The sequence below is a fragment of the Oncorhynchus nerka genome, linkage group LG19 (assembly GCF_034236695.1).
Source record: "Oncorhynchus nerka isolate Pitt River linkage group LG19, Oner_Uvic_2.0, whole genome shotgun sequence".
NCBI classification, from domain to species: Eukaryota; Metazoa; Chordata; class Actinopteri; order Salmoniformes; family Salmonidae; genus Oncorhynchus; species Oncorhynchus nerka.
Genome location: NC_088414.1, coordinates 14,855,735 through 14,872,030, shown reverse-complemented (window position 1 = coordinate 14,872,030; position 16,296 = coordinate 14,855,735). Strand labels below are relative to the sequence as shown.

General features: G+C 40.9%; 1 protein-coding gene across 4 annotated transcripts in view; it reads left to right on the top strand.

The window, feature by feature from the left end:
• Positions 1–16,296, top strand: part of LOC115101087 (divergent protein kinase domain 1B-like) — a 35,483-nt gene that overhangs the window by 9,067 nt on the left and 10,120 nt on the right. For all 4 annotated transcript variants that reach the window (XM_065004740.1, XM_029620270.1, XM_029620271.2 and 1 more), the window contains exons 3-4: positions 14,175–14,282; positions 14,704–14,880. In XM_065004740.1, coding sequence (XP_064860812.1) covers positions 14,175–14,282; positions 14,704–14,880 — 285 coding nt within the window. The remainder of the gene's footprint in view (positions 1–14,174; positions 14,283–14,703; positions 14,881–16,296) is intronic.

Below are 16,296 nucleotides of genomic sequence, written 5' to 3'. Positions count from 1 at the left end.
GCTGTGCTCCTAGTGGCCGGGTACTTTAATGCAGGGAATCTTAAATCCGTTTTACCTCATTTCTACCAGCATGTTAAATGTGCATCCACCTTTACTCCCCACACAGATACACGTACAAAGCTCTCCCTCGCCAATCATTTGGCAAATCTGATCATAATTCTATCCTCCCAATTCCTGCTTACAAGCAAAAAAGGAAGCAGGAAGCACCAGTGACTCAGTCAATAAAGTGGTCAGATGACGCAGATGCTAAGTTACAGGACTGTTTCGCTAGCACAAACTGAAGTATGTTCTGGGATTCTTCCAATGGCATTGAGGAGTACACCACATCAGTCACTGGCTTCATCAATAAGTGCATTGATGATATATCATCCCCACAGTGATTGTACATAGTGCGGAGTTCCAAGATGGCGTAGCAGTCGGACGTGTTTTTTGTCTAGCCGTCCTTTACCTTGTAAATATTGTTTTCCTTGTTTTTTTTCTGTATAGACACTGCTCAAAAAAATAAAGATAACACTTAAATGATAAACGGTTTCCGTAATTAATACACCCCTGGTTGCCAAAACAATGATTGATAGGCAGCTTGAACTTCTTCAATTCAATCGTCATTTGTAAAGTACACATACATTTGTCAACAGCCATCCACAACAACCACAGTCCATAAGGCACTATGTAGCCTAGATATCAATAATAATTTGCATCACTATTGCCCGTAGGCTACGTACCATTTGCTGTTGTCCTTACTTCCAAGCAGTTATTCACTTTGGATGCCTACAGCAGTCGCAACATTGGAAGACATAGCTTGGACCTGTAGCCTACAAAAGCATATTCCTGTTATTTTCCCGCAATCCATGAATCGCATTTGGTGTGTCATCACAGTGGTCTCAGATTTGTGGTCAGACTCGCTCAGGAAGAACAAACTTAAATTTGTGCCTTTTTTCAATGTCATTGACAAAACCGAAAGATGTCAAATTAATTTTTGCTCAAACATCCTTTCTGAATTTAAAAGTAATCATCACATGTTTTAAGTATATGTAATCTGATTACAATATTTTAGCTGGTAACTGATTTGTTTTTTTTTCCGTTACTCCCCAACACTGTCCACACACACCTTTTGATTATTCACAGGTGCATCCACCCTTTATATGGCGACAGAAACTGTCAGATGGAAAGCATTAAAGAGGATAAGGGAATCTGTATTGTATGTGTCAGTAGCTGCTGAGGGAAAGGTGGTTCCTTTTTATAATATTGTAGCAAATGGGGACCAGTTAAAAGTAATTAACAGAATGCCTGACAAGAGTAATTAACACTGGATGAGAAATCAGTGATGTAACAGAGTGACTGTGTCCGAAATGGCATCCTATTCCCTCTGGTCAAATGTTGTGCACTAAATAAGGATTAGGATGCCATTTCAGAGGCAGCCTGTATCTCTGGCTTGTCTGATAGCCCCGCCACAAGAGAAGTGTGACTCCTCTAGCTTCATTGTTCCCTCTGATAATCAGTGATGAGAAATAACCAAATATTACAGTTCCTTCAGAAAGTATTCATACCCCTTGATTTAATCCACATTTTGTTTTTACAGCCTGAATTCAAATTGGATTAAATCAACAACAAAACATCACACATCTACACACAATACCCCACAATGACAAAGTAAAAACATGTTTTTAGATATGTTTGAAAATGTATTTTAAATTAAATACAGAAATATTTACATAAGTATTCACACCCCTGAGTCAATACTTTGTAGAAGCACCTTTGACAGTGATTACAGCAGAGTCTTTCTGGATTGTGCAACATTTGCCCATTTTATTATTTTCAAAATTCTTCAAGCTCTGTCAAATTGTTTGTTGATCATTTCTAGACAACCATTTTCAGGTCGCCATATATTTTTCAAGCGAATTGAAGTCAAAACTGTAACTAGGCCACTCAGGAACATTCACTGTCTTCTTGGTAAGCAACTCCAGTGTATTTTTGGCCTTGTGCTTTAGGTTATTGTCCTGCTGAAAGGGGAATTCATATCCCAGTGTCTGGTGGAAAGCAGACTGAACCAGGTTTGCCTCTAGGATTTTGCCTGTGCCTCCATTCTGTTAATTTTTTTTATCCTGACAAACTCTCCAGTCTTCAACGATTACAAGTACAGTGCCTTGCGAAAGTATTCGGCCCCCTTGAACTTTGCGACCTTTTGCCACATTTCACGCTTCAAACATAAATATATAAAACTGTATTTTTTTTGTGAAGAATCAACAACAAGTGGGACACAATCATGAAGTGGAACGACATTTATTGGATATTTCAAACTTTTTTAACAAATCAAAAACTGAAAAAATCCTTGTTCTTCATGATGCTTTCTGCGCTTTTAACGGACCTCTGAGACTATCACAGTGCAGGTGCATTTATACGGAGACTTGATTACACACAGGTGGATTGTATTTATCATCATTAGTCATTTAGGTCAACATTGGATCATTCAGAGATCCTCACTGAACTTCTGGAGAGAGTTTTCTGCACTGAAAGTAAAGGGGCTGAATAATTTTGCACGCCCAATTTTTCAGTTTTTGATTTGTTAAAAAAGTTTGAAATATCCAATAAATGTCATTCCACTTCATGATTGTGTCCCACTTGTTGTTGATTCTTCACAAAAAAATACAGTTTTATATCTTTGTTTGAAGCCTGAAATGTGGCAAAAGGTCGCAAAGTTCAAGGGGGCCGAAAACTTTCGCAAGGCACTGTATACTCGTAGCATGATGCAGCCACCACTATGCTTGAAAATATCAAGAGTGGTACTCCGTAATGTATTGGATTTACCCCAAACATAACACTTTGTATTCAGGACAAAAAGTAAAATGCTTTGCCACATTTTTTTGTTGTATTACTTTAGTGCCTTGTTGCAAACATGATCCATGTTTTGGAATATTTTTATTTTGTACATGCTTCCTTTTCATTCTGCCAATTAGGTTAGTATTGTGGAGTACCAACAAGGTTGTTGATCCATTCTCTGTTTTATCCTATCACAGCCATTAATTAAACTCTAACTGTTTTAAAGTCACCATGGGCCTCATCGTGAAATCCCTAAGTGGTTTCCTTCCACTCCGGCAACTGAGTTTGGAAGGACACCTGTATTGTGGTAGTGACTAGGTGTATTGATACACCATCCATTAATTACTTCACTATGCTCAAATGGATATTCAATGTCTGCTTTTTTATTTTATTTTACCTATCTACCAATAGGTGCCCTTTTGTATGAGGCATTGGAAAACCTCCCTGGTCTTTGTGGTTGAATCAGATAATTACAGATAATTGAATGTATGTGGTACAGAGATGAGAGTTGTTCAAAAATCATGTTAAACACTTATTGCACACAGTGATTCCATGCAACATATGTCATTTTTAAGCAAATAATGACTTATTTGGGTTGAATACTTATTGACTCAACATTTCAGCATTTAATTTTTCATATAAAAAACATCTTTGGTAAACATAATTCCACTTTGTTTATATGGGGTATTGTGTCGGCCAGTGACCCCCAAAAAATCATTCTGTAATAGAACGAATTATGGAAAGTCAAGGGGTGTGAATTCTTTCTGAAGGCTCTCAGAAGTGGTTGGGAGTGCTTGTGTGTGTTGCTCAGCTGTCAGCACACACATTGAAGTAGTAAAGGATCATGAGAGAAAAAGAGACTTAGTGTGAAGATTAATGGACAGCCTGAGGTGGTCCTGTTTTGGTTTCTCTATCTTTGTATTGTGATGAATACGGCAGCACTGTTGTGCCCAACTCTTCTTTGTGCTGCGAGAGGAAGGCCGGCTCTCCCGGGACATACAAGACATTGAAAACAGTGTCTGAGAGAAGAAACAAGGGAGCAAGGGAAGGAGGATTGTTCTGCCTCAAAGCACAAAAAAGATTTCGACCCCCACCATCTCAGATTGTGCTGAGTTTGTTTCTGTAGTTAGAAACATTGACATTAGTATTCTGACGGTATTCTAACAGTATTTTGTTGCAATGTAATTTGATCTCTGCGAAATAAATCTAATTGCACCCAAATTGGCCATTTTAATTTATAAGGTTCATATAATCTTCAATAAATATAGTACCGGACATCCGATTTGGAACATAATTCTTCCTATCAATGAGTAAGACATGCGGAATCCAATAAAATGCTCAAAAGCCAACCACGGACCCTCCATACCCCACTCTAATCCCACCCCAAATGATATTAGATCGAAGTTTACACAAGGGAACGTTACACAAAGTAGTGTGGTGCAGTGGCAAGGAGTATTTCTCCTTCATCCTTTGTAATGTATTCCCTGTGAATATGTTGTTGTTTTTTCGCTGTTCAGAGAAATGAGCCATTGAAGTCACATGCATTATTTACCATATATTAGTGTGGAAGTACTAGGTTTTGCTCACTATATGCCGCTGTTTCTGCTATTGCCACGTCCTTTTCCATTTTGCTGGTCTCTTGTGTTTTATTAAATGGATACCTCTACCCAACATTGAGCAGAAAACCAATAGCTTTTTCTCATGATGAAAATAAATTGGGGTCATCCTCATTCAAGCCAGTCCTCCGTGAAAGCAAATCAGTTTGTCCTTCTCTTAGGTTTAATCTGTGTCAAGGACTCGGCCACTCTGTGTGGTTTATTCCCTTCAAAAATATCTGGATTAGTTAGACCATCCCTGGTGAACAAGCAAACCATTAGGCTACAGCAGTTGTAAATACATTTACATTTGAATCATTAAGCAGATGCTCTTATGCAGAGCGACTTACTGGAGCAATTAGGGTTAAAGTGCCTTTCTCACCTGGATACTATATTTGTTGAATATTATGCAAATCCTATAAATTAAAAGGGCCAATTTGGGTGTGATCAATAAGCTTAATTTGTCAGCTATCAAATACCGTCTTGTACATAAAACATCCTCCGCGAATATGGCAAGCAGGCATTTTTTTAAATAAGGAAAAATAAGCATACGGTCTTCATAAAAGCACAATTTTCCACCAAAATGCTAGAGTGGCTAATGGTACTTCCTGATGTTCAACCAATCCGGTTGCAGCAGTCTTATTGTTTACCCCTGGCTCAACCCCGTGTGTAACATCAGGAAGTAGCATTAGCCACTTTAGCATGGTGGTGGATTTCAATTTTTTATTAAGACAGTACACATGTTTTTTTGTTCGGTGGCTTGCCAATAAAGCTAGTTAAGGAGGAAATTGATGCCCTTGCAGCCTGAATGCAAAATGTTTTATGTACGAGCCTGTCACCAGGGGACACGTGTATAGCTGGCTGCATACATTCCGGTTAGATGCAGATGACAAATGACGTAGAAGGAATAATAGAGCCATCGTCCGGCCGGTTGGGCTACTTGACTTGAATGATGCAATTCATATTCCACTTTCAAAAAATATAACATGACATTCTAATGAACAAATCCCCCTGTCATTTTACAAGATATAAACCACAGTAACATTTTAATTTGGGAGGTGTTTCATGTTTTACATATGTGAAGTCTCAATCTGACAAACAAATGCACGTAATTAGGCATGCTTTTCCATTTATTTTGTGTGAAATTGCACAAACTCAAAAATAACAGTGCTGGGATTCCATTTTGTTCTGGAGCCGGCAGCTTTGCTGGCTCGGTCTGAGTTGTTATTGGAGGGTCTAATTATCCCCTACACCCTCCCTAATTTTCACTCCCTTAGCTTTGTGGACACTTGTGCATATGGCTGAGGCGAGGGCCGAGGATAAGGGGGTAATTTGGGATTCCGTGTGTGTGTAAGAGTGTTGGCAATCTTGTGCGTACTCCCAGTGTATTCTGCACATTACTGCGACATTAAGGACAGTAGCTGGGCCTGCAGAATTTAACCCCCCAAAGGAAGATAAACAAATACTTTAAAAAAGTCCTTTAATTGGTTTGCTCGCAATCCAAAGTGTCCAAAATGAAGTCTTATTACCATAGCAACCACCATACAGTGGAGGAGGTCACAGCCTATGGTCTTTAGTCTTTCTTTGTTTGGTATGATTCATGCTGTTTGGGTGGATCTCCTTTTACTGGAGCTAGCTCTTAGAACAGTGGAGTTAGCTCCAGGCTGGCAGGGTGCCTGGATGTTTCCCAAACAAGATTATCTCACACCCCACAGCTATTCTATGCTGTGGTTAGGGTTGCAAAGGGTCAGAAAGGTTCCGGTAAATTTCTGGACATTTTCCATGGGAAGTTAAGCCTGGGAATTTGGGGAATTTTTCTTATACACTACATTTTTTTATGATTTTAACTGTGAACCTTTTTTTTGTGGGATACACAAGGCAATTCTAGGTCTTGTGGCATATTTTGGTTAAACTATCCCCAATTCAATGGCATTGCAACCCTCTGCATGCACAGTGCATTCTTCCATCACATGTGCAGCTGATTCTCAAGATCTTGCACACTAATGAGATGCTATTGAACCCACACTACTAAACTGTTTTTTTTGTTAACTAGTAAATAGTAGCCTACAGCAAAGTGTGTTTAAATAATTTCTAACATGTTAACAATTTCTGCAAGTTTTTGCTACCATGTGGGTTTTAACTTGCTTGAGCCTGCTAACTGAGTGTTAGTTTACCTGCTTCCATACACGTTTCATTTTAAAACATTTATCTTACAAAGGAGTTTTTAATCTAACTATTTATCTGTACATGGAATTGTATTTCTTTACTCTTTTTTTTCCTAATCTTTACAGGAAACTATCTGATGTGTGGAGATATTTTACTGCAGTTAATGTAGAAGGAAAAGCTGTGTACATTTGCAAATACTGTGCCAAATCATATGTGAAGAATGCAACAATGGTGCATAATCTTCTGGCCAAGTGCATAAAATTCCCTCAGTGCTCACAACAAGCAGTCTGACAAAAGTCCTTCTACCTCTATTATGAGTTGAAAATTATAAATCAGACACCTTATCGATAGCAACAGCTCATGGTCCTCCTGGAATCAGAAGTTTATTTGACTCAATGGAGGAACGTAGTCAGAAATGCTGATGAATGTCGAGCTGTGTATGCAACTGGTTCACCTCTGATGCTCACAGGCAATGTATATTGGAAGAGATATCTGAATGTTCTTCGCCCAGCATACACCCCTCCAACCAGACATGACATTTATCTACTCTTTTGCTGGATGCAGAGTTCAACAGAATTCAAGTGAAGGTCAAGCAAATCATCGAGAAAGCAGACTGTATTGCAATAATCTCTGATGGGTGGTCGAAATGTTTGTTGGCAAGGAATAATTAACTACATCATCTCCAACCCTCAACGAGTATTCTACAAGAGCACAGACACAAGGGACAGACACACTGGTCTCTACATTGCAGATGAGCTGAATGCAGTCAATGACCTTGAACCACAGAAGGTATTTGCGCTGGTGACAGACAATGCTGTGAACATGAACGCTGCTTGGTCTAAAGTGGAGGAGTCCTACCCTCACATCACATGCATTGAATCTGCTGCTCACGGATATCATGGTACTGAAAACAATAGATACACTACAAGAGAGCCAAGGATATGGTTAGGTATGTGAAGGGTCATCAAGTTATAGCAGCAATCTACCTCACCAAGCAAAGTGAGAAGAATAAGAGCACCACATTGAAGCTGCCCAGCAACACCCATTGGGGTGGTGTTGTCATCATGTTTGACAGTCTCCTGGAGGGGAAGGAGTCTCTCCAAGAAATGGCTAGATCAGTCTGCCGATATGGACAGCCCCATCAAGAGGATCCTCCTGATGTATTTTGGGAGAGAGTGGTAAGCAGCCTGAAACTCCTGAAACCTGTAGCCATTGCATGGATTGATGGAGACAATGCCATCCTGTCTGATGTTTAGACTCTGCTTCCAGATAAAAGAGAAGAAATCCGTACTGCCCTGCCCACTTCACTGTTGCTCCAAGCAGAGGAAACTGCAGTTCTGAAATGCACCAAAAAGCATGAAGACTTCTGCCTGAAGCCCATATACGCTGCAGTGTACATGTTGGACCCCAAGTATGCTGGCAAGAGCATATTGTCTGGTACAGACATCAACAAGACCTATGGTGTCATCGCTACTGTGTCTCGCCACCTTGGCCTGGATGAGGGCAAGGTTCTTGGCAGTCTGGCGAAGTACAAGGGCTTTGGGATGGAGAGGCAATATGGCAGTCTTGCCAACATATCTCATCAGCCACCTGGTGGAAGGGACTTTGTGGATCTGAGGCTCTTTCCACTGTTGCCTCCATCCTCCTAATCCCACCAACACCAGCCACCTCAGAGCGCAACTGGTCCTTGTTTGGGAACACACACACCAAAGCATGCAACAGGCTGACCAATACAAGAGTTGAAAATTGGTGTCCATCTTGGCAAATTTGAAGCTTTTTGAGCCTGACAACGAGCCATCCTCAACGAGGTTGGAAAGTGACAGGGAAGATGAGGCCTCAGTCTGATGTTCAGGAGGTGGACATTGAGGAGGTCCAGGGAGAAGACATGGAAGCCTAAGAGGATGACAATGAAAGTTTTAGTTTCTAGACTATGATTTTACAAATGTATGTTGAAAATGTTTTTCGGAGATGCGATGGATCATTCAATATTCACTTTTGTTGTTCAGTGAAATCATCCCATATGAAGAGTCCACTCATTTAAATTGTTTTTTAAATTCATATTGGAAGGATTTAATCATTTGCAATTGTCTGCTTATGATAAGGTTTCTGTCACCATATATGGTAAATATATCCTATGCAAAAAAAGCATCTACATTTAAATGTTATTAATATTAATTTGCATATGTTTCCGTTAATTCCCATTTATTTCCTACAGGAAGTTTCCACCTCTGAATATTCCCCAAAATGTACAACCCTAGCTTTCTTTTTGCGGCTTCTGCAAACTTTCTTTTTAGTGTGGGTGTTACATCACTAGTGTCAACATTGAATCTCAGTCCTGGGACGAATACCTATGGACGGGTTTGTTGTTTAGCAACAAAACCAACTTGTGCGCAACCTTGGGGTAAAATAGACTGGGTTGGATTAGATTGTGTAAGATATATTTAGTCTCCAGTGTTTATTGAAAACATAAATAAATGAGCACTTGTTGTCTCTGAAGTACATTGTTAGCAAAAAATTTGCTAAGCAACAACTCTGTTAGCATTGACATGAAATAAGTGAGAACACCTCAAAACAAGACATCAAATAAAACATGACAATTTATTGGGCACATGCGCTGAATACAACAGGTGTAGACTTTACAGTGAAATGCTTACTTACGAGCCCATTCCCAACAATGCAGAGTTAAAAAGTAAGACAAATATTTGCTATATAAAAAAAGAAATAGTAACACAAAAACAATAACGAGGCTGTATATAAGGAGTACCAGTACTGAGTCAATGTACAGGGGTATGAGGTAGTTAAGGTAATACAATATGTACATCAGTGGAGGCTCCTCAGAGGAGGAAAGGGAGGGCCATCAATAAATTTCAGAAAAATGCTAATATTGAAAATGTATTATTTTTAGATACAATTTTACTAAATATATTCACATCACCAAATAATTTATTAAAACACGCTGTTTTGCAATGAAAGTCTACAATAGCCTCAAAAGCACTCTGTAGTTTCCATGCTCTGGGTACATTTGACTTCAATACAAAACCTAGGAGGCTCTGGGTTCTCACCCCCTTCCATGGACTTACACAGTAATTATGACAACTTCCGGAGGATGTCCTCTAACCTGTCAGAGCTCTTGCAGCATGAACTGACATGTTCTCCACCCAAACAAAGGATCAGAGAATGAATCGAGTACTGAAAGCATAAGCTACATCTAGCACTGCAGTGAATAAAATCTGGCGAGGACTTGACTCCAAGAGAGAAAGACAATAGTTAAACAGTTGTAAACAATAATTTCTTCAGAAATGAAGCGAGAGCGAGAGAGCTAGCTATATTTTTGATAATTTACTTAGGGAATACATCTAGCTAGTTTAGCCTACTCAAGTACCTGGCTCAAACCGAGAGGGATGCTATGTTCGCTAGCTGACTATGGCTATCCAACACTGGAACTCTTCCAAGTCAAGGTAAGTTTGTGGTTTTATAAATTTGGTGTAACTGCTAAACTGTTGGCTAACTGTACACTGTGATCGTAGCATATTTACTAAAGTGTTAGTTCTAGTAGCTATGTTGACATTAGCTAATATGGTGACAACATTGTAGGCTGTGGTTAGCGGTTATGATATGAAGGTTTGGCTTGGAAGTCCATAAGTGAAGGGAAAAGTTGAGCAGAGGAGAGCGTGTAGATGCGAGAAGGAATTATCTAACGATCAAAGTGGTCATGCTGTTTGTATGTGGCTGCTATGAAAATTTACTGTATTTACGTGTGATCAATGGTGCATTCTGTTGAAAAACGTTTCTTAACATACCTGAATTTGTGCAATAGAAACACTTGTTTGTAACTGCTGGACTACTGATTACACCCTAGGTCAGCTAGATGCAGATAGATATCAGCTAGATGAAAGTGTCAATGGCTGCCACATTGATTACTCATGTTTCTGTCGACCTGTGCACGTACGTTGTAAACTTTCATTCATAGGCTAGGTTGTAGCAACGTCATGGGTATAGGGAACATTAGAGTATCATGTAGTAGCCTAAACCTATTGATGTTTCATTGAGCTGGGTGAATGGAATATGAATGAGTCATCCAATATGGTGTAATAGAAATAAAGCCATGCTCATTAAAAAAAGTATTGTCCTCCATCTTAAACATCACCGACCGCCACTGATGTACATGTGGGTAGGGGTAAAAGTGACTAGGAAATCAGGATATATATAATAAGCAGAATAGTGTGAGAGAGGAACTGTTATTCACAATGGATGTACAAAAAAAAAAGACGAAAAGAAAATGTGTCTCCTTGCCTATGTAACAGACATATTTGGGAAACTGAACGCAAGCATGCAGGGGAAATACAAAAATATTAAATAGATGACACGAGTGATGCCCGCTCACCTCCAACATTTGGAAGAGCACTTTGGGACCTAAACTCAGCAAAAAAAGAAACGTCCTCTCACTGTCATGGTTGAGCAGGGAGTACAGGAGGGGACTGAGCACTTACCTCTTGGGCGGTATGCGAATTGAAGTGGGTCCTGGGTTTTCTGGGATGATGGTGTTGACGTGAGCCATGACAAGCTTTTCAAGCGTTTCATGGCTACAGATGTGAGTGCTATGGGGTGGTAGTCATTTACAGGTTACCTTGGTGTTAGGTGGTTTGCTTGAAATATGTAAGTATTACTGACCGGATTAGAGAGCGGTTGAAAATGTCAGTGAAGTCGCTTGTCAGCGCATGCTCTGAGTGCGTGTCCTGGTAATCCATCTGGCCCTGCCGTCTTCTGAATGTTAACCTGTTTTAAAGGTCTTACATCAGCTACGGAGTGTAAGCATACAGTTGTCCGGAACAGAGGGTGCTCTCACGCATTGTTGTTTTGCTTACTTCGAAGCGAGCATAGAAGGCATTTGGCTTGTTTGGTAAGCTTGCGTTAATGGGAAGCTCTCGGCTGTGTTTCCCTTTGTAATCTGTGATGGTTTGCAAGCCCTGCAACATCTGACGAGCATCAGAGCCGGTGTAGTAGACTTCGATTTTAGTCTTGTATTGTCGGAGTGCGTAGCAGGATTTCTTCTAAGCGTCCGGATTATGTCCTGCTCCTTGAAAACGGCAGCTCTAGCCTTTAACTCAGTGCGGATGTTGCCTGTAATCCATGGCTTCTGGTTGGGATATGTGCTGTGTAAAAGTATTCAACACCTTCTGCGTTTTTCCTACTTTGTTGCATTACAACCTGTAATTTAAATGGCTTTTTATTTAGATTTCATGTAATGGACATACACAAAGTAGTCCAAATTGGTGAAGTGGGAAAAAAATTACTTGTTTAAAATTGTATTTAAAAAAAATTTAAATGGAAAAGTGGTGCGTGCATATGTATTCACCCCCTTTGCTATGAAGCCCCTAAATAAGATCTGGTGCAACCAATTTATCTTCAGAAGTCACAATTAATTAGATTGCACACAAGTGGACTTTAAGTGTCACATGATCTGTCACATGATCTCAGTGTCTATATACACCTGTTCTGAAAGGCACCAGAGTCTGCAACACCACTAAGCAAGGGGCACCAGCAAGCAAATAGCACTATGAAGACCAAGGAGCTCTCAAAACAGGTCAGGGACAAAGTTGTGGAGAAGTACAGATCAAGGGTTGGGTTATAAAAACATATCAGAAACTTGAACATCCCATGGAGCACCATTTTAAATACATTATTAAAAAATATAAAAAAATATGGCACTACAACAAACCTGCCAAGAGAGGGCTGCCCACCAAAACTCACGGACCAGACAAGGTGGGCATTACTCAGAGAGTCAACAAAGAGACCAAAGATAACCCTGAAGGATCTGCAAAGCTCCACAGCAGAGATTGGAGTATCTGTCCATAGAACAACTTTAAGCCGTACACTCCACAGAGCTGGGCTTTACAGAAGAGTGGCCAGAAAAAAAAGAAGCAAACATGTTTGGTGTTTGCCTGTGGGAGACTCCTCAAACATATGGAAGAATGTACTCTGGTCAGATGAGACTCGAATTGAGCTTTTTGGCCATCAAGGAAAACGCTATGTCTGGTGCAAACCCAACACTTCCCATCACCCTGAGACGATCATCCCCACAGTGAAGCATAGTGGTGGCAGTATCATGCTGTGGGGATGTTTTTCATCGGCAGGGACATGGAAACTGGTCATAATTGAAGGAATGATGGATGTCGCTAAATACATGGAAATTCTTGAGGGAAACATGTTTCAGTCTTTCAGAGATTTGAGACTGGGACGGAGGTTCACCTTCTAGCAGGACAATGACCCTAAGCATTCTGATGAAGCAACCCTCGAGTGCTTGAAGGGGAAACATTTTAAATGTCTTGTAATGGCCTAGTCAAAGGTCAGACCTCAATCCAATTGAGCATCTGTGGTATGACTTAAAGATTGCTATACACCAGCGGAACCCAACCAACTTGAAGGAGCTGGAGCAGTTTTGCTTTTGAAGAATGGGGAAAAATCCCAGTGGCTAGATGTGCCAAGCTTATAGAGTCACCCCAAGAGACTTGCAGCTATAATTTCTGCGAAAGGTGGCTCTACAAAGTATTGACTTTGCGGGGGTGAATAGTTACGCATGCTAAAGTTACATTTTTTTTGTCTTATTTCTTGTTTGTTTCCCAATAAAAATATGTTGCATGTTGGGTAAATTAAATGATACAAACCCCCCAAAAATCCATTTTAATTCCAGGGTGTAAGGCAACAAAATAGGAAAAATGCCAAGGGTGGTGGATACTTTCGCAAGCCACTGTACGTATGGTCACTGTGGGGACAACATCGTCGATGCACTTATTAATGAAGCCGGTAACTGATGTGAACTCCTCAATGCCATCGGATTAATCCCTGAACATATTCCAGTCCACTCCATTGGACCCCTTCCGTATTGAGTGCGTCACTGGTACTTCCTGTTTGAGTTTTTGCTTGTAAGCTGGAATCAGGAGGATAGAGTTATGGCCCTCTGTATGCGTCTCTGTCTGTGGAGTAAAGGTGATCTAGAGCTTTTATCCCTTTTTAGTTGCACAGGTGACATGCTGGTAAAATGAGGTAAAACAGATTTCAGTTTCCCTTCATTAAAATCACCGGGCGCTAGGCGCGCCGCCTCTGGATGAACATTTTCTTGTTTGCTTATGGCCCTATACAGCTCATTGAGTGTGGTCTTAGTGCCTGCATCGGTTTGTGGTGGTAAATGGACAGCTGCAAAAAATACAGATAAACAGCCTTGGTAAATAGTAAATAGACATGGTATCAAGAACAAGAAGAAATGAGCTGAAACGAGCCACTTACGATTCCCCAGTTGTCATTCTTGCTAGCAATCAGGCCATTCAGAATCACAAAAGCATGCTGGCTTCTGCCCCATGGAAGCACAGCTAACCCATCCATAACTCACTAGAACAGAGAATCTCACGGGGTGAAAATAAAAAAATCCTAACTACATCCATGTGGGAATCTTGAAATTCCCAATTGACATCTACAGTATACATGATTTGCATGCGGTTGGGATTTGGGCCATAGTACATATGAGCAAGAGATTGTAGGATCCTTGGGTCCTCTTCCTGTTGATTAATGTATTTCTGGTTTCATGTCTGTCTGTGCCAGTGTGACCACTACAGAAGTGGCATTGTCTCAGGGTCGTCCTGCAAGGCCCTATGTGAGGAAAGGACTCTGACCCTGCAGCGATGCATGTCCACCTCCTCCACACATCAGGTAGGTAACACACACACACACACATCAGGTAATATGCACACACAGCCCTACCAGCTGCCAACCACACCTCACAAGGTACAACCACCTTACACAGGCTAATCTTGCTCGCCAGACTTGACAGCTGGTGTAAAGGTAGCCGGAGTATATTTCAGTAAACATACACATGCACGCATACCACTTGACAAAACCACACACACTACTACCTAATGACTGTCTATCTGGGGCGGCAGGTAGCCTAGTGGTTAGCGCGTTGGACTTGTAACCGAAAGGTTGCAAGATCGAATCCCCAAGCTGACAGGGTAAAAATCTCGTTCTGCCCCTGAACAAGGCTGTTAACCCCTAGGTCGTAATTGAAAATAAGAATTTGTTCTTAACTGAGATTACATTTCAAAATGAAGAAAAAAAATATCTGTGTTTGTAGGTGTACAGTGGTGTGTGGAAGGAGAGGCCTGTGGTCATTAAGTGTGGTCTGGAGGAGCCTCTGAAGGGAGACGGTGCTCCTGACTCTGTACTGAGACAGGAAATGACCCTGTTTGACAAGCCCACCCGTGGGACCTCCATGGACGAGTTCAGAGAGATGCTGCACAGCTTTCTGAAGGTCTGGCTGCTCATTTCCCTTCATCTCAGTCCTCACAGTTTGATTAGATATAATAACTTTCCACAACAGAACTGGTGTTTTTTTGGTCAGGCAGTACAGGCAGTATTACAGACAGGCACATTTCAATACAATACTATCACACAAAATAATGCTACTTGTAGTATTATGAGGAATTTTACAGATGTAAAAAAATGTACTGTAATTTACTCATTGCTATAATAGAAAAGTGAGGTGAGGACCATAATTGGAAATTAGTTTGACCTTGTGGCGGAGGGAAATTAGGGTATGTTGATACAGTATATTGAGTCGGAAGCTAACATAACATGGTCACTGATAATCACTGTGAAGCTGAGTCTCCCTGAGGGACGGTTCCTCTGTAGACAGGCTTCATGTAGTTGGTGCTGGAAATGAACAAAGGCAGGGCAGAGTGACCTTATTACTAGTGTGTGTGCTGTCAGAATGCTGCTGGCTCCCCAGAGAGAGTGAGATGGGAAAAGAAAGAGAAAAGAGGGAGGAGGGGTTAGAGTGTGATGGAAGGAGGCAGTAGACGTAGGGGGAGAATCTCAACTGCATACTCGTGTCCTCTCACCTCATTCTCAAACCCCATTGGAGGAGAATGTCAGAGGGTAGGGACCTCTGGCTTTCTCGTCCAATGGGTTTTGAGAAGGAGGCGAGGAAAGAGGACACGAGTATGCAATTGATATTCTCCCATGGAGTGTGCGTGATGGAAGGAGGCGGTAGGGGGAAGTGAGCGCGAGAGCATGAAGCTAGGGGTTAAAGCCCTGTGTCAAATATAGAGCAAGACAAGGTGCTGAAATAGCAGTCATTTTCAGCACAATGGCTCCACCCAACTGTAGTGAGATCGAATCATATTAGTGTCACCCCCTGCCAATTATCTAATGGAAGTCACATGGAAGAAATACAGCACATTTCAATCATGCCACAGTCTTGTTTTTATTATAGTGTGTATGACTCTATGAACTAAAAAGTGACCTGTTTTAGTTTCTCTCTTTACATAGCATTATATACAATGAGTGTATAAAACATTAGGAACACCTGCTCTTTCTATGACAGACTGGCCAGGTGAAAGCTCTGATCCCTTTATTGATGTCACTTGTTTAATCCACTTCAGTCAGTGTAGATGAAGGGGAGGAGACAGGTTCAATGATTTTTAAGCCTTGAGACAGTTGAGACAAGGATTGTATATGTGTCATTCAGAGAGTGAATGGGAAAGACAAAATATTTAAGTGCCTTTGAACGGGGTATGGTAGTAGGTGCCAGGCGCACCGTTTTGTGTCAAGAACTGCAATGCTGCTCGGTTTTTCACACTCCAAAGTTTCCCGTGTGTATCAAGAATGGTCCACCACCCAAAGATATCCAGCCAACTTGACACGACTGTGGGAAGCATTGCAGTCA